Here is a 20421-nt window from a genome sequence, read left to right as displayed (position 1 = left end):
TTTGATTTACAGGCCCTAGGAAGATACAGTGCATTGTACCGTGGACCTATTAGTATATCAAATATGACAATCATGGAGGAACCAAATCTCAATGCATTTCAGACACAGACACTTGCACTTTAGCACTAATCGCCATTAGTAAAGTGCCTGTGTGTCCTAAAACCAGCAAAAACGAAGTTCAGCACACTATCAAAAACAGGAGGCAAGTAGCAAAAAGAAGGGGAAAACCATGCCAAAATATGCCAGGGCTAATGAGTACACATAGGACATTTTGATAAACTAATGTCACACAAACAAGAGGTTTTGATATAAATCCTCCAGGACTGGCAGACTTCACTTTTAAGCCCATGAAAAGCTACATATTGTGAATACACAGAGCAGGAGCCAAAAAGCACAGCAAAGCAAAAGAGCATAGCTTACATAAAACTCTGTATGCACTCATTTATTTTCTCCCAGGGTGAGCAAAAGATTCCCACACAGCAGTCCGCTTCTCTGTAGAGCCTCCAAAGCATTGTACATGGACACACTATCTGGTCTACTGCTTCTCGGCAAATAGTGCTACTGCGTCTTGTTGCTGAACAAGAGACACCTTTTCTCCTTGAGCAAGGTGTCTGAGTTGGCAATCTATTAGCATATCAGAAATGTTCTTTAAAATAAAATAGTCTGAGGAGATCAGTGGACATCACATGAAGTACAGCACTCAATGCTAGGCATGTTGGCTCCACGGTCTTGCAAGTGGGTATGTGGACTTTTTACACTAGAAACAAAGTTGAGTACTTTCTACATAAACCCTAATTATGGAATGTGGATACTGCATTCACTTAGGGTTTTTTTCATGTACACAAGTACAACGCATTGGGTCTATGACATAGCCGTAGAGACCACAGACTAATGCTACCATTTTAGCTCTGTGGCGTCCACACACTCGAAAACTACACTACACCCACATACTTTTTTGTTTTACTGTTAAGGGGAGGTGTCTCTTTGAGGGTTCCTCCTATATGGTCCGGGGCCCAGAGTTTGCATACCCTACTCCCTTCTTTGGTCTTCTTTTTTGGGCGTGGGTAATGTACCCTTTGTCCTGTAATAGCAACCACAAGAGTAGTTTTTTTCTTGTGGACGATCAAGCAGTCTGGGAATCTCTTCCAAACTACACTAGCCAATACGTATAAAAGTGTTAACCCTTACAAGCCCACCCAATTCCTTTTTTAATGGTACCTTTTCAAAAACTCCGAATGGAAATACAGTTACACCAAACTGACAAAAGCAGGCTTTTTGCATGAACCTTCATATCAAGTTTGGCATTTACCTGTTTAGTGTGTTTTGCTGTAGTCACATAAAAGCTTTTAAGTGTAAGCATGAACGGAAAACACATCTTTATTGATCGCCCCTTCCCCCTTTTTTCCCCGCAAGGCAGTGCACACATCTTTGGTATTGATTCTTAGCTGATTGCAACAATCATCTGCTCAATTGCATGCAGATCTGTCTATGATATTCAAAGTTGTAGTCATATCAAAAAAAGATTTAATGGAAAGTGCTACTGTACTATTACTATACTGTGGCGACTGCCAATCGGATATAGAAAAATATCTATCTATCTATCTATCTATCTATCTATCTATCTATCTATCTATCTATCTATCTATCTATCTATCTTCTTCTTGCAATGTATCCCTACACTAGGAAAAGCACAGCGGCACACCAGCTTCTTAAACTATTAACTCAGTATATATATATATATATATATATATATATATATTTCATCCCAAAGTGCCCACGAGCTTAGGAGTGCACACTGCTGACAACAAACCCTCCGGTTATTTCTTTCAGGTATCTTGCTTTCATTGCTCTGGGTAATTCATCAGACCTGACGCGTTTCGAGACTTGATCTCTTTTTCAAAGGTCATATTTGCAGAATAAGGACACCGGAAGTTTCTGCACGCACATTTTATTTCCTGCTGAGTGCATTTTCGTTAGAGTGCATGCTGGGAATTAGAGTCCAAAAGAAACCGGCATTCAACTTTGAGTAAGTCCAATGTACTTTAAAATGCACTGTTATTTTTATTTACCCTAAGTGGGCCCCAGACCTCCGTAGGCAAGTACATCACCTGGTTGCCAGTGCTGCATATTGCGCCCGAGGACAGTCACGAGCTTGCAGCCTCCTCGTCTTTTCAAAGATGGTGCCACTCCTCACGGCAGGGCGGCCGTGTTAACATTTCATCCCAAAGTGCCCACGAGCTTAGGAGTGCACACTGCTGACAACAAACCCTCCGGTTATTTCTTTCAGGTATCTTGCTTTCATTGCTCTGGGTAATTCATCAGACCTGACGCGTTTCGAGACTTGATCTCTTTTTCAAAGGTCATATTTGCAGAATAAGGACACCGGAAGTTTCTGCACGCACATTTTATTTCCTGCTGAGTGCATTTTCGTTAGAGTGCATGCTGGGAATTAGAGTCCAAAAGAAACCGGCATTCAACTTTGAGTAAGTCCAATGTACTTTAAAATGCACTGTTATTTTTATTTACCCTAAGTGGGCCCCAGACCTCCGTAGGCAAGTACATCACCTGGTTGCCAGTGCTGCATATTGCGCCCGAGGACAGTCACGAGCTTGCAGCCTCCTCGTCTTTTCAAAGATGGTGCCACTCCTCACGGCAGGGCGGCCGTGTTAACATTTCATCCCAAAGTGCCCACGAGCTTAGGAGTGCACACTGCTGACAACAAACCCTCCGGTTATTTCTTTCAGGTATCTTGCTTTCATTGCTCTGGGTAATTCATCAGACCTGACGCGTTTCGAGACTTGATCTCTTTTTCAAAGGTCATATTTGCAGAATAAGGACACCGGAAGTTTCTGCACGCACATTTTATTTCCTGCTGAGTGCATTTTCGTTAGAGTGCATGCTGGGAATTAGAGTCCAAAAGAAACCGGCATTCAACTTTGAGTAAGTCCAATGTACTTTAAAATGCACTGTTATTTTTATTTACCCTAAGTGGGCCCCAGACCTCCGTAGGCAAGTACATCACCTGGTTGCCAGTGCTGCATATTGCGCCCGAGGACAGTCACGAGCTTGCAGCCTCCTCGTCTTTTCAAAGATGGTGCCACTCCTCACGGCAGGGCACCCGGCCGCCCTGCCGGGAGAGGAGCACCATCTTGTAACCAAGGAGAGGCTGAGATGTCGGAACTGTTCCCGCAATCGATCAGCACGGCGAACCAAAGACTCAACCGGCTTCACTCCTACTAAAGGATGGTAAACATTATGCGCAATATTGAAAATAGGCGCTTGGGACCCACTCAGGGGAATAACGACATGTTTGAGGAACTAACTGTCCCAGAATGCAACTTGGCATCATCATAATCAGTGGGCTAACAAAGAAGCCAGTAGCCAATAAAAACATTGCAATTAATCAAGCATTCCTCGCGCCTTCTTTCAGCGCATCAAGCAGCCTTTGAGAAGGAGGTTCTCACCTCGAAACGCGTCAGGCTCAGCAAACGAAAAGCGAAGCAGGCTAAGTCATAGTCCCGGATGGGAGGTAAACCGTGAGTGCTTCTCTAAGCTCGTGGGCACTTTGTGAGGAATATATATATATATATATATATATATATATAAAAACAATCTCAGCATTCTCTCACCAGGAGCCCTCGTGACGGATACCATCGGCGCAGAAGAAGAGAGGAAGACCCAAAGTGCAGGTGAGCAGTGTTTTTATTTAGTTACATGGAAGGCCCACCCCAGCATAACGTTTCGGCCTACCCAGAGGCCTTGGTCACATGACGCATAGGGGAGGAAAGGCAAAATTTAAAGTGCAAGTGCCATACTAATTTTAACCGTGATTGGTTGCAAACATCACATGTTCCTGCTCCAAGTTTAAAGACATGGAGAACAGACTATCAGGCAGCTTGAATTATGGTCTAATCCCTGTTATCCAATTAGACATGTGCAAATACATGAATAATGTAAACAGTTTATATCCTGAATTAGAATTAGAAAATTCAATGTAAAAATTCAGAATTAAAATCCTCTTGATGGACATATATATAAAATGTAAAATACATTTAGAACCACATACACATTATGATGTTATCTATATTCATATCTCAAAAATAAATTTAATCAATATAAAACCGATAAAAAACTGTACATAAGTTAGAATGAATTTTCACAGCTAATTCAGTAAAAAAATGCAATCATATTAATAATGCTGCATATCGCATATTGTAATATTTGGCGCACAATACTGTGACTAAACCATGGAGGAGATAATACCATATATATATATATATTCACAGAAAAAACATAGGTTTCAGGAGTTATATAGTTACGAATTAGCTTTTAAAAAACCTTTGAAATTGACTCAAAAAACTATAAGTTTTAGGGGTGTTATAGTTAGCTGGACATTTCGCTCATACAAAACCATTGAAATTGCTCCTATATAGTTAGTTGTACTAACTATATTTCGCGCACCCGCAATCCACTGCTGATGATGTCACATATTAGATCATTCATGACATGGTCAGTGACATCACTGATGACATCTCAAATGACATCACTGATGACATCACTGATGACATCATCCACGTGACAATCACATACACCTCTTCATACACTATTACAATTTTTCATCACTCTTTGTAAAATACAGAGTATCATATTTAAATCCATTGTCACAGCAATACAAGTATCTAAAAACCCACTCAGTGATTCATAGATGTATACACACATCTAATAAATTTAAATTGAGGAGAAGTATGGCTGCCCTTTCTTAGCTAATAGTGGCCCCAGAATCTCCATTCCTGGGGCCAAAATATATTTTAAAAGAGGAGGGGGTGCATGGCTTCCCCCCCCCCCACCTGAGCCACAATGGGTCCTATGGATCCCACTCACAGGACCTTAACGGGAGGAGAGCAGCAGGCCCGACCTCCCCGAGCCAAGAGTGGCCCCAGGGACACCATCCCCAGGGGCCAAAACATATCTTTTAAGTGGAGGGGAGCCATAGTAGTATGGGCAATGGAGACCCCATTTCCCAGGCTCTGGTTTTTTTTTTATAAAGGAGAGGGGATGTGTAGCCCCCTCCTCTAGCCACTATGGGCCCAGAGGACTCCATTAGTCTGGGCCTACTTTTGATAGAAAAGGTTAGCGGTGCACTGACCCCACAAGGGTTAATTGACTCCCGTGAACCTTGGGTGTGAGTGTCCCAGTGCCCACTCAAAGCACCACCAAACTACGTTGGAGGCCAATGGGGGAGCCCTAGGGCCCCTGCCCCCCCAGCTGGCTCCTCGCAGGCACCAATTCTGGGTGCTACGGGAGCCAGCATTGCCGCCCTCCAGCAAAAGTAGCTGTTTTTGCTTCCACCTGCCAGGCGGGAGCAAGTGTGCTTTTTTCTGGCAGCAAGAGCACAGGCAGGGGAACAAAAGATCTTGGTCAAAATCTCCTTCTTCCTAAGGGTTGACTAAACTGCAAACATTCTTGAAAGCACGATTGATGCACATTATGATGGAATCATCATCATTTATAAAGACCATTTTTCCAGATCATCTTAATAATCTTTATAATCCCAGTTGTAACAAATGTTATATTGTATAGCGCTACGGAGTCCAAATGTGATGAGTCTGTCTAGTCATTATCATTTGTAATCTATCATTCCATCAAATCATTAAGCCAATACTAAAACCAAATTAAATGGACCCAAAGTGTACATGCATGCCCAATAATCACTTGCTAAAGTAAAAGTCTTTATTTTATTTTGGAGAATGGGTAGGGACAAACAAGATGCTGATTTAATTTTTATGTATACACAATAGGAAAGAGAGGCAAGCCGGCATGCTAATACTTCCTCCCTACAGTACAGTCAACACTCCCCAGTATAGCTAAGCTCCTAGAGCGGCATGTTTAGATCACAAACATACATCTTTGAAATTAGTGGTCTTCACCCTCAATTTGTGGCATATGTCATCATCGTGCTTTACAACCCGACATTGATTCTTCCTCGGCAGCACTTATGGATCTTCATTGGCTGCCAGTCTCCCAACGTGTTGACTTTAAAGCCCTTTGCTTGGTCTTTCGGGTCCTCCACGGCCAGGGGCCGATCTCCCTGCAGGAGCTGTTCTCCTGGTACACCCCCACTAGATCCCTTCGCTCTGCCTCAGCCTACCTGGTGGTAGTTCCTAAGATCCTGAGGATGCGAATGGGTGGTCGTTCTTTCAGCTATACGGCATCAAGGCTGTGGAACGCACTGCCATTGTCTCTTAGAAGCATGGGTGACTGATCCTCTTTTAAAAAGGGACAAAAAACTCATCTTTTCCCAAGGACATTGTAATTACAGCTGCCACTATAATATCGTGCTCAGGCCATTGAGGATCACAGCGCCAGGATACCCGTAGGGTGACAGTTGCGCTCTATAAATGTGCCATACAATACAATACAATTGGTACTGTCAGGTTGGGCGCAACCACTTGAATAGGAACACTATGGAGACAGCAATGAAGAGTGTAGCTACTTCGAGTTAGGCTGGCTTTCTGTTAGTATAGATCTGGGCAGTGTTCTAGGGAGAAACACCAGTGACTTCCCTAAGACCCAGCTGTGGGGGACAGTAGCTGAGAGCCCTGGGGTGAATACAACAGAAACATGTGTGTTATGTCCCTCTATTAGCGGTAGAAAATACCCATTTACCTAGCCCATGTTTATAAGTTATGAGGAACTTCATCTTTTCCGTTTTTTGTTATTAAAATCCTTTGCTTTGATAAATGTCTGGCTTCAGACAACTGCACAATATCTGAAGCTAAAAGATGTGAGTAAATTTGCCTCTGGGCATATTACGTTTCTATAAACACTAGGTAAACACACTAAAGTACATTACAGGAATCTTGCATAGATTGCAAAACAACAGCTGGCGTCTTATTACAGAACCAATGTGTCAGAATGGGTGTGCCGATGTTTTAACAGCGCAGGCACCCGCCTTACAAAAGTACGTAGATATAAAAGCTCCTCATGCTATTTCCTACATGCAACATGTTGAGAAAAACTACAGTAGCCTACAACCAAGGTTCAACTGAGCTTGGTATTCTACAGGCTGATGGCTGTTGAAAGCACAACGTGAGGTGTGCGGTTGGAGTGATTTGACCACATCACATTACCTTCAAGTTCATCCTCTTCGTCCCAGTCTATACAATACCGTCCTCTGCCTCAAACATGTACAGAACTGACACATATTAATGAAAGGAAGGAGACCCCCCCAACATGAAATTTACAGGGCAGGGAATCCTATTTAACGCTTCCCTATCGTATTGAAATAAATGATGAACTAACCCATTTCTCTTCCTGTTTTTCCTCTGTTGTTTCACACAGTAGGACAGATCACCTACTAACTATCCAGCAAGTCTTTGTTTGTATTTGTTAACACAACTGTTTACGTTGAATGTTTGTAGTCCTCCTTCCCATTCTCATGACTCCATCTTTTCAGTAGCAGATAGTCCTGTAGCAACACCTTCCTCTGCAGACCTGAGTGTGGTCAGTGTAGAACTGGGTTTTTATTTTTGCAATTAATCTTTCATCTTTGCTAGACCTGCTGCCCCTTTCTACCCATCTAGGAGGGCTGGGTAAGACAGGACAGCTCTGCAGGACCTCTGTGCCTGTCTTTATCATGGCGGCAGTCCTGCTAGATTTGTTTGGTTGCTATGGAAGGGGAGAACTGGGAAGTGATATCCTGTTTCATAGCAGACCTAAGTCAGTGTGTAAACAATGTAGCCTCATAAGCATGCTTCCAATAGCATAACAATATAGAGACTGCATCTACAGGAGAGGAAGCGCCCCATGCCTCTGGGCATGAGCAGAGACCCTCCAGTGACTGCTTGCAGGACTATATCGCACAGACAGTAGAATACACCTTTTAAAACAGAGAAGCTGCTCCGCCTGCAACAAGGCAAAGGCAAGACATTTCTACTTACCAGCAATACAGCAAGCAGGATACGGATCATACATGCTTTATTCAGGAATTATGCTCTAATATATATTGGATAATGAGGAGGATTTCTTTCTACAATAGAGGAAGGAGCTGTAATTTTTGCCTTCACATAAGGCTGTTTGTCAGAAATTTGCTAGTTGGATAATGGAAAGACATTTAACAATCAAGTCTCCCTAGATTTTTGACTCGTCAGCCTCAAATTGTTCACTTCCAGGAGGATTTCCCTGCAGTGGTTGAGGTGTATTCCTGTATGGAGGAACTGCCAACCCTTGGGACCATCATCTCTGAAGCAGCTGTGCAGCAGACACAGTTGACAAGGAGGTGGAGGGTTTAATTAAAAGGACTGCAGCCAATTTGTCTATCAGTGCTATGCCGCATAGTAGTCGAGCTGTGGGTTAGGCTATACTCCTAGATTGGTCAAAACGGAAGGACAGGTCAAATTTTTATCTGGCATATCCTTCTACAGGTTTTGCGCAGCGGCTGCTGCTTCTGGACCTGCAGTGGCAGAAAAGAAACATAGCTGGATCAATTCCCAGAAGAGTCTTCTCAGACACCGTCCATTCAGTGGGACCCATGTCTTTAGGTCACAGCTTGAAGGCTGAGTCAAAAAGTCTTCAGAAGAATGCAAGATGTTAATCCTAATACAACCTTTATCTAGGGCTAGAGGATTCAGCTTCCACAGGATGCTGGGTCCTAATCATGGGGTATATCTTTCAGCCCTTTCGTGGTGGGGAACCTAGCAGGGGATGCTTCTGTATGAAAAACGGTACAAAGATATAAACTTGGCACGAAACATATGAGTTCTACGTCTGAAGCAATGAGTAGTATCAAGAGGTTCAATCACAAATTTGTGTGATGTGTTAATTCTACTTAGGTATAAAATAGGAACTTATTTGGTCTCGGCCTGACGTCAGCAGCGCATGCGCTGCTCTCGTCATACGAAACCTCTTGGAATCGATACGATTCAAGAAGCCTCCTCCCAGCTCTGCCTTTAGCTTTCATTCGTGCGCGTCCTTTGCTGTCAAGAATTATGCCTAAAGCAGTGCAATGATTGCACTGAAGGCATGCCAATCATCCCTGTTGGCACCCTATCTCCTTTTAGGCACGCCCACTGGGATTGGTTCGTTTACAGGGGGATTTACACTCTTTCCTTTAAAGGACTCAAAGCACTTTTTTTTCTAATTTGCAGTGCCGTCCACACACTTGTAATGGCCGCTGACAGCCTCTCCTGCTTCAGCTCCCCACCCTCGCAAATTGCGGAATTCTGATGCATCATCAACGCACCTTATCTCTCTGGTGTTTAGCTTTTTAAAGCAATCTATTCATGCATTCATTTGCGCATTATGATGAGCTGACGCGTATATTTCGTGTGAGGCGGGGTTGGACTACAGAATGGTCAGAGCCTGTAGAGCCAGAGTACCAGGTCAGCAGAGCTGCTTTAGAACCAGAGAACCAGGTCAGCAGTGCTGCTTTAGAGCCAGAGAACCAGGTCAGCAGAGCTGCTGTAGAGCCAGAGAACCAGGTCAGCAGAGCTGCTCTAGAGCCAGAGTACCAGGGAAGCAGAGCTGCTCTGGAGCCTAAGAAGCAGATCAGCAGAGCTGCTTTAGAGCCAGAGAAACAGGTCAGCAGAGCCGTTGTAGAGCCAGAGGACCAGGTCAGCAGAGCTGATTGACTGACACTGACTGACACTGACTGACTTAAACTGACTGCCACTGACATGACTGACACTGACTGACTGACACTGACATGACTGACACTGACTGACACTTACTGACTGACACTGCTGATACTGACTAACATTAAGTATCATCTTTCATTAAGTTAAAGCCATTTGCTGTGCTATACAATACCATTAGCAAAGCAAATGGTTTTTACTTAATCAAAGATGAGACCTATTGCATTTTCAATGCTTGTTTACAAGTGCTACACATACTGTGATGTTACATTTATAAAAATATTTAATTACACATACACATGAGCACATCTTCACCCAAGAGTGAGAAGTGTCTGTTTCATGCCAGGAATGCCATGAATACTTACAAGGAACACCAACAAATGTATCTGTCTTTAAGTGGGTACTTTCCTTTTAAACTGTAAATTCTCACCTTGGAAAGAATATGACACTTAACAACGCACACGTTGCAACACGTGTCATTACAACACATTTTTTTAAATCGCAAAATCCATTACAACGTATGTTGTTACAACACATGTCATTACAATTCATAATCCATTACAACGCAATTACTATTCTAACTCCGTCTGGCGTTACTTTGGGGAATGCATTGTAGTGTATTATGCAATGTAATGACATACGTTGTAGTGGATTCCGCGTTGTAAAACATTCATTGCAATGGCAAGCGTGCATTGTAAACGATGTTTCCCCCTTGGAAAAGATGGAAATATCCTGCTACGGAGGCCAGTAGTAAATCAATATGCAGGATATAGAATTGAAAAGGGGCAAACACAAAATGAATGTTGGTGTAGTAGAAACGAATTCTGAATTTGGCAAATACAATGAGCAATCGACTAAATGCTTGTTCATTGTAAACTTCAGCGCTTATGTGAAGTCCTTGGTCTAAGTCCGCGCTTTACAAGACTACAATCAATTCAAGGCCTTAAAAACCTGCCTTTTCCTGACACCTTTGCGTAAGCTAGCCCCTATTTTGCCTGTGTCCGGTTGTTCCGCACTAGCGCCTTGATGCCCTTGGGCTAAGTCCGCGCATTACAAGACTACATTCAGTATGCTGTGCTCAGCAGAGGGTTTCAACGAGACCCTTGATAATTAAACCACAGAGATTTAATTTTTGATTGCTATTGCAAGCCGCAGCATGTGAGGTATCTGCTTTACTCCCGACAACTCACAGCTGAACTGCGATTGGTAAAATGTCTTCCACTGGTGTGCGGAAAAATGCTAAAGAACACAATAAGCAGCGACGGCCCGTGTAGGGCGTTCCACTGGGCGGTGACGTGGGGCGCGGGAAAGGCAGGGTGGGGGGATGTAAAATATGGGAAACAAACGATTACAGATAAGTAATGTAAAAAATAAATAAAACTAATTTTGTTGCATCGCATTTGGCATTGCAGTGCGCGCAACGAAATTTGTTTTATTTATTTTTTACGTTACTTACCTATAATCATCCGCTTCCCGTATTTTACACCCCCCCCACAGCCCCTCCCCCACCCCACGTCACCGCCCGGTGAAACGCCCTACACAGGCCATCGCTGACACACAGCACTTATTGCTGACGAACTCTTGCCACCTCAAAGCACTCATTTAATATTTCATGCACTTTCTCATTTGGTACTTTGGCTGCAAGAAAGACTTGTACTTGCGGAAAGCGCAAAATATGTTTTAATACTGACATTTATGGTTGTATGTCGAGTGCTGCTATTACAATGTTTTATTTAGTAATTTGAATCCGTTATAGTACATGAGAATGATTTTACTCTGACATATGTGTAACACTGCATTACGTATGTTTTCAAGGTTTTATTGTTTAGCGTTATTAATGCAATGGTTTTAAGTAACTATCAGCCTGATTCATCAAGCCGAAATCGGCTCGCAAAGGGCCAGATTCTGAGAATCTGACCCTTTGCGAGCGCTATTTTTGCATTTGGGATTCATCATCCCAAATGCAAAAATCGGTAATAGCGATTTCGCTATTTTGCGAGAAATTACATTTAAGGAATCTCTATTTGAGATTCCTTAAATGCAATCTTTCATCCATTTAAAAATTGCGAATTCGCAATTTCGGCCCGCTATTTACCGCGAGGTCAAACCTCGTGGTAAATAGCGAAAACTTAGAAAAATGCTTTTAAAAGCATTTTTCTAAGTTGCATGTTGCACACACACATGTCCTTTGGACATGTGTGTGCGCAACACCTGTTTCAATTTGCATTTAAGGGGTGCTACAGGGTGTCCTTTGGACACCCCTGGCACCCTTTAAATCGCTATCTAATTTGCGATTAGCTAATTGCTAATCGCAAATAAGGAATACTCCCCATTCATTCCTATGGGCCTTTTGGCCCATAGGAATGAATGGGGAGTTATTCCTTATTTGCGATTAGCAATTTGCTAATCGCAAATAAGGAATGTGTAGGAATCGCAATTCTTTTTGCAATTCCTACATGAATCCCATTTTGTGAGTCTGTAATAGCGATTCCTTATGAATCGCTATTATAGACTCGCAAAACGTGTCTTTGATGAATCAGGCTGTAAAGTGAATAAAATAAACTTGAAACTAACTGGCATGCTCTCCCGTCTAAGAGCATCTTAATACAGTGCTGAAACTCAAAATGATGCACCCCCCCCCACTTGCAGAATGTGGTCTCAGTGACCCCCCCCAACAGAGAACTGATGCCCCCTTTGCGCCACTGGGCCTGTGTTACAACCCTAGCTCAGTATGCCACAAAGGAAGCTGGGCCACAGTCCAGTGATTATTCAAAGTGTGAAAATATCATGAATGCTTTAAGCACAATCTCAGAGAATGCAAAGATTGTTTTTTGTATCAAAGAGATAAGCACACCCGCCAGGGAGAGCTGGAACCCTGCCAGATTTCTAGGATCACTACTGTCCAGGTGAATGTGCTTTGGTTAAATAAATTCACACTACGCTTGTACAACTTTCATTTACAGTGCTTAGAAACAGAGGAAGAGCATTATGAACCACTGAATGAAAAACTGCAATAATATTATTTTGCAAATATATCTTCAGTAAATATCCCTGGAATCTGGGACGAAATCCATCTTCCTGGACACAGGTTGGTCACCCCTATTTTGAGGAAAACACAGAGAGCTACACAATAGGCTAAATAGTCACGTGTGCCCCCCAAATTAACGCTGGGTAGTGAACAAGGTGATATTTTAGGCAAGTAGAAAGCACAGAGTGCTATTCCCCTGCTGCAGATATCTGTGCGATAGCAACTAGTAATATATTCAAGTTCTGACGGGCTTATGTATCTCAAGGGGTACAGTTGGACAATAGTCCATGTACTTCACAGCACCTAGATAACCCCTGACCTATTACACCTCTGTGTAAGAATACATTAATATGTTCAATTATTCAGGAATTGTATTAAGCATAATACCGCTTTGGATTTTCCAAAGTACGCACTACTTTTTAAATATTGGCAGTTATTGGAGAATAAAAGAGTACACATTTCTGCTTCTCACAGCGCAATAATTAAACACGCATTGGCAAAGAGAATAGTTCTTGCTTTGTCTGTCAGCCTTTTTTGGCTTGGGCAATGTGTGGTTTGTTAGGTCATTGTTTTTAAAAAACCTTTTTGTTAGGGAAACTGATGCACCCTCAATCTAAAAAAAAAAAAAACTGACTAAAAACAAGAATATTTAAAAAGCACACACTGGCAGAGAAGCTACACTGAAGGGTACTAACTTGTGTGTGGATGTGGTCGTTGTGAAATAATACAATGCAGTCACCCACAATGAAGTTAGTGGGGGGACTCACTACCCCTGCTATGTTGTACTTTGTATAGGAAAAAAGGTAGTGACATAACTATGGGACAAGGTGACTGGCTGAAAGTTCATATAAGTATAATGCACATATTATTCTAGCAAAATTAAAAGCCCATGGCTAACCATGTGAATAACGTCATAGAGAGTGCTTTCAGAAAAAATCAAAAAAAATATTAGAAACGTTAATTGCTCATCCGTGTTTTGTTTTCGTCTACTAATACAGTTAATTTCGTCAAAAATTGTTAAGTGATATTCTGATTTTAAAATAAATCTGAAACCATTTATAATGTATATATCCATATATAAAACCAAGGCATACTTACTTCCTCGTCTTTCTCCAGCTCCATGCCGGCCTCCAGCAGGTTTCCCTCAAACTCTTCCCTCCGGAACCTCTTGTCGTCTTCGAAGTAGTCCACGTGGTGGTCAGCGTTGGCCACCTCAGGGTCTCCGGCCTTGCCGGGCAGTGGGTGGTCGTGCTTGTTGTTGCTCCGTGACCCGGCCAGGGAGTCGTTGACCTGGAAGCGCCGGCTCGGGGTCCTGCTGCCCGAGGACTTCTTGAAGTGGTAGGCCAAGATATAGTCCACCTTCCTCTTGCCATCCCGGAAGTAGAGTCCATACTTGCAGTCAGAGTCCTGGTCCTTGGAGAGCGAGTTCAACAGCTGCAGTGAGAGAAAAAGAAACCAGTTAACCTTCTGTGCACCATTCTGCTTGTCAGACACTGCTGCCACCAACCGTCTCACCTTACCGTTGTAAGGGGCCTATTAGCAACAAACCTTGCTTAGCGCAAAAACATTTATCGCCTCCTATAGCTGGATTTTATCGTGGAGATAACGCAGTATTACCAACGTTTATCTTCAATGCGATATAAAATCCAGCGATAGCGGTGAAACCCATGTTTAACGTTAGATCTCCAGCAAAAAAAATCCCATCGCTAAGGAAAATCTCACTAGGTGGGACTTAGCCGTAGAATCCACCTCCCATTGACTAATATGGCTAAGTCAGATTTTTACCAGGTGTAAAATGCCGGCGCTACTCGCGATTAGCGTGCGTTTTTTTATTGCGTCACGGGTATTGTTGAAAGGCGATAGCTGTGTTAGCGACTGCTTTCAGTCGCTAACAGGTTGGGTACGCCCACTTTGCATGTCATTAGCGATAAATATCACTGACATGCAATGCTGGCCCCTAACCAGTCGCAATCGCTTAAAATCTGTCGCTAAGCTTGCTGATAGGGTGATAAAAATATCGCCGCTTCACCGGGAAAAAGTCCCGCTTAAGCAGTGATAATGCCCTTGCTAATATGCCCCTGAATTCCACCCACGCGGATAGTCTGTTTTACAAATAATTGGGTTCACCCAGGTGCTGCATGCCTGTGCTGCCAGGATGACAGCCATGCTCTCCAACCTGCGCTGTCATGCTCGCACTCTATTCAGGAGCTCTCTCTCTCACTCTCTCTCCCCCCCGGGGGGGGGGGGGCGAGGTTGCGGACTCTACAGCTACCCTGTTTCTATAACTTTTTGTAAGCTACACGAGGCTTGCGAAGTGCAAGGCTTGCCAGGCATGTATTCTGCAAGGAGCACCTGCTTTCTGTTACTTTTAATTAATAAACATATTTGAGCAATGTTTGATTTTGGCTGAAAAAACATAAACTGCACGTCACGCTATATTTATAATTATGCATTATAATTCCGACTTTTCCGGCAAACCTTTGAAGTAAAAACGAATGTTTCAAACCGCGAATGCCTCCAACGACTGCTAACATTCTGATACTGATGGGACATGATGACGCAATAAAGTCCTATGGGGGTGGGGCTCTGTGCTGTGAACATGAGTCTCGGATGTTTTTCTGTTCTACAGCATAGACAGGGTTTACAAATCCCACCAAGGAGAAAGAACACCAACAGTTGTCAACCCTGACAGGGTTGTCACTATTCTTCCACCATAACAACAGATACAGATACAACTTCACACAATGCCATCTTACGTACAGTTGAGTACAGCACTCTTTCAGGTCACAGACATAAATAAATGTGGTGTGGATTACATACCATCACCACAATAATTATTAACTAGAACATACTCCCCCCTTTGCGCGCTGAATCGATAAAGCGCTTTTAATACTCCAAGATGTGTACACTAGCAAAGACAGGTGTGTGCACTGGTTCCTGTTTAACACAAACATAGCTAACCCAATTAGGGCCTGAATCACAAAAGTAGACTTACATATTTGTGTAAGTTTACTCTTTTTCAGTATTCACAAACTACAATTTAATGGTAACCACGACTACACATAAAAAGATAACTAAGATCAGGGCCTATCTTTTTATCAGCCGAGTTCTCCATCCTGACTGTGGTGTTTTTCCTGTCCCAAAGTTATTACTAGATTGTAGTTTGTGAATACCGAAAAAGAGTACACTTACACTACAGTAAATCGGGCCCATAGAACAAATAATAGAAGTTCATTTCATACCCTTTTAAAGATAGCCACGGATGTATGACATTACAATGCATGCTTTTACCACGCATGCCTTTACAATGCGGTTTTTACAACGCATGCCTTTAGAACGCATAGCGTTTTAAAACAAAACCAGACTGGCAACGTCATCTCTTCGGTAAAACCACAAATAACGTTAACCCAACCGGTAAAACCACAAATAAATATAGTTGTTGAGGTACTAGTATTATAACCTGTCCCAGGATGCTTGTTTCTAGTTCAGGGGAGACCAGGCTTGGCAGTTCAGGCTGAACTCTTCCCAGGAGGCACAGGGTCGAGACTGATTTGCATATAGCTGGGTCTGAACTGGGGTGGCGAAGTGAGCCAAAGAACAATGGTGGATTCAACCCAGATCTGTGACTGGCGGTGAGTGTCTGAAAAGTTTCAGTGCTCCGTCCATCATCTCTTTGTGTTTGCTTCATTGTGCTATTATGGACAAGTTAGGGGAGCAGCGGAGCTACACATAGAGCACAGTGTGGATGTGAGGGGAGACAGCACATGGGAGAGAGAGCAAGAAAACACATGCACTTCCGTGGAGTGCTCAAAGAAAAATAAAAAAGTAGTTCCCTAATGTGAGCTGTAGTAGGACAGAAGACATCAAGTCAAAAAAATGGTAATGAAGCTATTATATTGGCTTTTATATAGCACAAACCTAATTTGAAAGAAACAGAGTACTGTACATTACGAGGGGAAATGGGGGACCATCTCATAGGTCCTGTATGTCAAGTGGGAATACCAGGATTCATACTTGTCCCCAGGTTCTATAGTCAGCAGTTTTAGCCACTAGACCACATCTCCTCCACTTGCTCTTGTGGAAGGACAAATAAAAGAAGAGGAGGGAAAACTATTAATTAAAAAGAAAGTAAATGAGATAGTCAAGAAAGTCAACAAAAGATAAACAATGTCCAGTACCAAAGACTATTCAAAATATTGCTATTGTACGGAACAGGTCTTTAACAACAGACAGCGAAAACATGGCTGCAGGCAAACCTTCAAAAGGAATGAAAAGAGAAGAAAGAAAACTTCCTTCGCAAATTCTGAATGAAAATTCTTATAATTGGGAGCAGATGATTTGCCTGTCTTCTGGGTGATGAATTGTGGTTCCTAGAAAGAGTAGTTGTACTATCTGTGACAGGGTGTAACTTGACAGGTGCGAAATTTGGTTGCAGCTGGGCTTTGTCTAGATTTTGTTTAATGATTAGTGCAAAGTTGAATCAGGTACTTATTTTGTGTGTTTTGGGTATCTACATTTGGACTGGGGTTCTGTGTTTGTGTGACTGTTGCATGTGCTAACACAAATAAGAAAATTCTTTTCTTAGCTAGAGTTTCAGAAGGTATGTAAGGACGTCTCTGAATTTTGGGGCTGGTCTACTTGAAATCTGTATTTGAAAGAATATTGGCACCGGGCTGCTGACGTAAATGTAGATTTGTAGGGAGCTGTCACCAGGTAACAATAAGGACCTTCTGGAAGGCCAACACGTTTTAGAAACCTACACAGTGTCCCTATGTCCTTCTGACATATTTGTTTGAACAGGGAGTATGTGGTCACTGAATCTTGACCAGAGTTCAGGGTAACCAACCCTTACATGAATGCAGCGTAGTCCAGGTGAGAGGTGGACCTGGTAATCAACACGATTACTAGTAAATCAACAAGACTTCTGTAAAGAAAGACCTCTCTTTACATGACCTGTTGTCCCCATAATGTTGGACTGATGTTGCTGGTTTCCACTCTGAAGGTCACTGGGACCTGCTGACCAGGCCTTAGTGCATGTGGGCACCCCACAAAATATATGTGTGATTGGCTTACACCTAATGGGCATATTTAACTGCCTGTAAGTCCCTGGTATATGTTAAAAAGTGTAGGGAGGGCTTGTAAGTTAAACATCACAAGTGGACTGCAGCTGTTGTGCCAACAGTGCAGGGGCAAGGTGAAAGCATTGCTATAGGTCTGCCACTAGAGCTCATTTTGGCAGTTTTTAAATTATCAAAACTACATGGGAAAGTAATCCTTTTTTGCCAAGTCCAAACCTTCCAATTTAATAATTATAAGTCACCCTTAGGGGAGGCATTAGTAGCCCACAAGGTAGGATACATATTACTTGATTACTTGACATATTGTTTTGTTTATATTTTACCCTGGCAGTAAAAACTTGCAATTGCTGTTTTTTTATTGTAGCAAGGCCAACCTTTTACAGAACCAGTTTTTCAGGAGGGGAGGCTCTTTTATCCTGGATATGCCCCGGGGTATGCCCATAACACTGACCTTTTGACAGGGACATTTTGCATTTGGGCAGTAAGATGCACTGTGGCATTGTTTAGTGCCACTTTCCCCAGGAAATGGGCAGGTATGTCCCATGGTCATTTTGCTCATATTGGTTAGGGTATACTCTCCACCAACAAATTCGAAATTGGCATAAGCCTCAAAACACTACTGGACACAGAGAGAACAGAAGAAGGACTGCACCTTCTGAATCGGTGACCTCAAAAAGAAAGGCTGAACAAAGAAAGACTGTACCTGCTGAACCAAGACAGGACAACAGAGTAGGCCTGCTCCTGCTGTGGATTACGTGAATAGGGTTACCCCAGGGGACCCCTGCTCCCCACTCAATTCCAAAGACCAGGGAGTGAACTGCAAAAGGCTTGTAGTCTAACCTGCTGTTTCAGGGACACAAACGCTAAAGTAGCCCTACACCTGCAAAGTGCCCCGTTGAACTGTTGCCACTGGCCTTGCACTGAACTCCACAGATGTAGCCTGTGAAATGAAGCTCTAGCCCTCCTGTGGTTCCCCACAGATACTGCACCCTTGGTTGGCCCTACAGTGTACTCTTTCACCCAACAGAACATCAACTTGTAAGCCTAAGGCTAAAAGATCAAGGTTTTTGGCAGAGAATCTGAGGCTTAAACTCTACAGCTAATTTGGCAGATCATACGTAGTCTCGAATGCCTGGTGAGAACCAAGGCTCCCACCAGACCACTGGACTGCCTCTGACAGTCAAATTAAACACCAAACTTAAACAGCAGCAACTAGACCTGCATCTGACCCACAGTCAGCCTGTAACTCTGACTTTTTCCTGGACCCTCATGGTCGAGGCTTATAGCAGTGATTTACAAACCATTTTGAGTGATTCATAGAAAAACATGTCAACAACATTGTTATGGTTCCCTTCATCAATTTTTTGTTGTTTTGGTGTAAAAATCAAAATATATAACATTTCTATAAATTGGAGTGGGTCTATTCTGTTATGTTTCTTACTTGTTTACTGGTTTTGTACTGATAAATCCTTCACACTTGTTTCATTTGCCTAAACCTGAGTGCTCTGTGCCACAGCTACCCAAAACTGGACTGCGGGTTAATTTCAAGTAGTCTAACTAGACCTGATACAGACTAGTGATATTTTTACTTGGTGTGGTCTCACAACCACCCCAAATACTGAACATTTTTCATAACTTCACACTGAATGACAATGGAATGCATAATTTCTAAGACTTTGGTAGAGGTTCCAGAATGTAGGCCTGACTGACTGTGGGGTAAACAATCCATAAAGAGAGTGTTGACAGGGGTTCTCCTGCTCCAGTTGACTCAGAGATGCCCTACTTCCTGAATTAATAATTACAGATTTCTGTGTCATTATTGTATACTTTTTTATATCTTCAGGCTATGAACAATAGGGTTATATAATTGGCAAAAACTATTCAGGTCAAATGAGCTAGGGTGACCAAGAGATTGTGACTCCACTCATCTTTTTTTTAAACACAGCAATGTGCCAGTGTTGTGAAAAAAAAGATGAAAATTAGTTTACTAACAGACTATGGTGAGTCATGTAACCTCATGCAGTTGTTAATGGCATTGAGACCTTAATGGGAGAAAGGGGACCCGGGGGCATTTTGGAGGTGATGCAGTGGTTCAGTGCCATATCCCTCTGCAGAGTGAGAGTAAACCATGGCCTTCCCCCCACCTAGACCCATCTTTGGGGAGGTTTCACTACATTTTTGGCTATTTCCCACCGCAGAATTAACTTTACCAGGTGTCATGGTAATTCTGGAGCTGGGTAAATATAATGCAGTAATTAAAGTTTCTGCACTAATTCCTACATGTTTTAACCCAGAGCATCAACTCCTGTTACCAGCGCAAATAGAAGTTACCACTCATAGAAGATAAAAAATTGTGAAGAAGCAGTGTTGGACCCAGAGTAATGTAGATGTCTGGGAAATACAGATAAATGTTAGGTTCTTTCTGGTTTTTTCGAGCCAATGCCATTTTAATTAGTTGAATAACTAGAGTTGTATCCATAACACTTTGGGAGCTGCATCTAATTAGCCACATAATTAGGAATTGAAACACTTGAAAAGAAAGGGCAGACACATATGTAAAGGGCTGTTGAGTTTTGTAAACACCCGGGAGACACTCGCAGTGAGTCACTGATCTGCTAACATGAGGAATGCATGTCTCCAGCCGAGCAGGTTAACGCCCTACTGCAAGACGCCCTAAGACATT

The 20421-nt window shown here is 42.7% G+C and overlaps 1 protein-coding gene across 2 annotated transcripts in view; it reads right to left on the bottom strand.

The window, feature by feature from the left end:
• The window catches only part of ANO1 (anoctamin 1), a 780986-nt gene that overhangs the window by 385157 nt on the left and 375408 nt on the right, over nucleotides 1-20421 (bottom strand). For both annotated transcript variants that reach the window (XM_078684271.1, XM_078684272.1), the window contains exon 3: nucleotides 13759-14094. In XM_078684271.1, the coding sequence (XP_078540397.1) occupies nucleotides 13759-14094 (336 nt within the window). The remainder of the gene's footprint in view (nucleotides 1-13758; nucleotides 14095-20421) is intronic.

This window comes from Lissotriton helveticus, chromosome 3_2 (assembly GCF_964261635.1).
Source record: "Lissotriton helveticus chromosome 3_2, aLisHel1.1, whole genome shotgun sequence".
Taxonomy (NCBI): Eukaryota; Metazoa; Chordata; class Amphibia; order Caudata; family Salamandridae; genus Lissotriton; species Lissotriton helveticus.
Note: the sequence above shows the minus strand (reverse complement) of the source record. Positions and strands in the feature narration are given on the sequence as shown.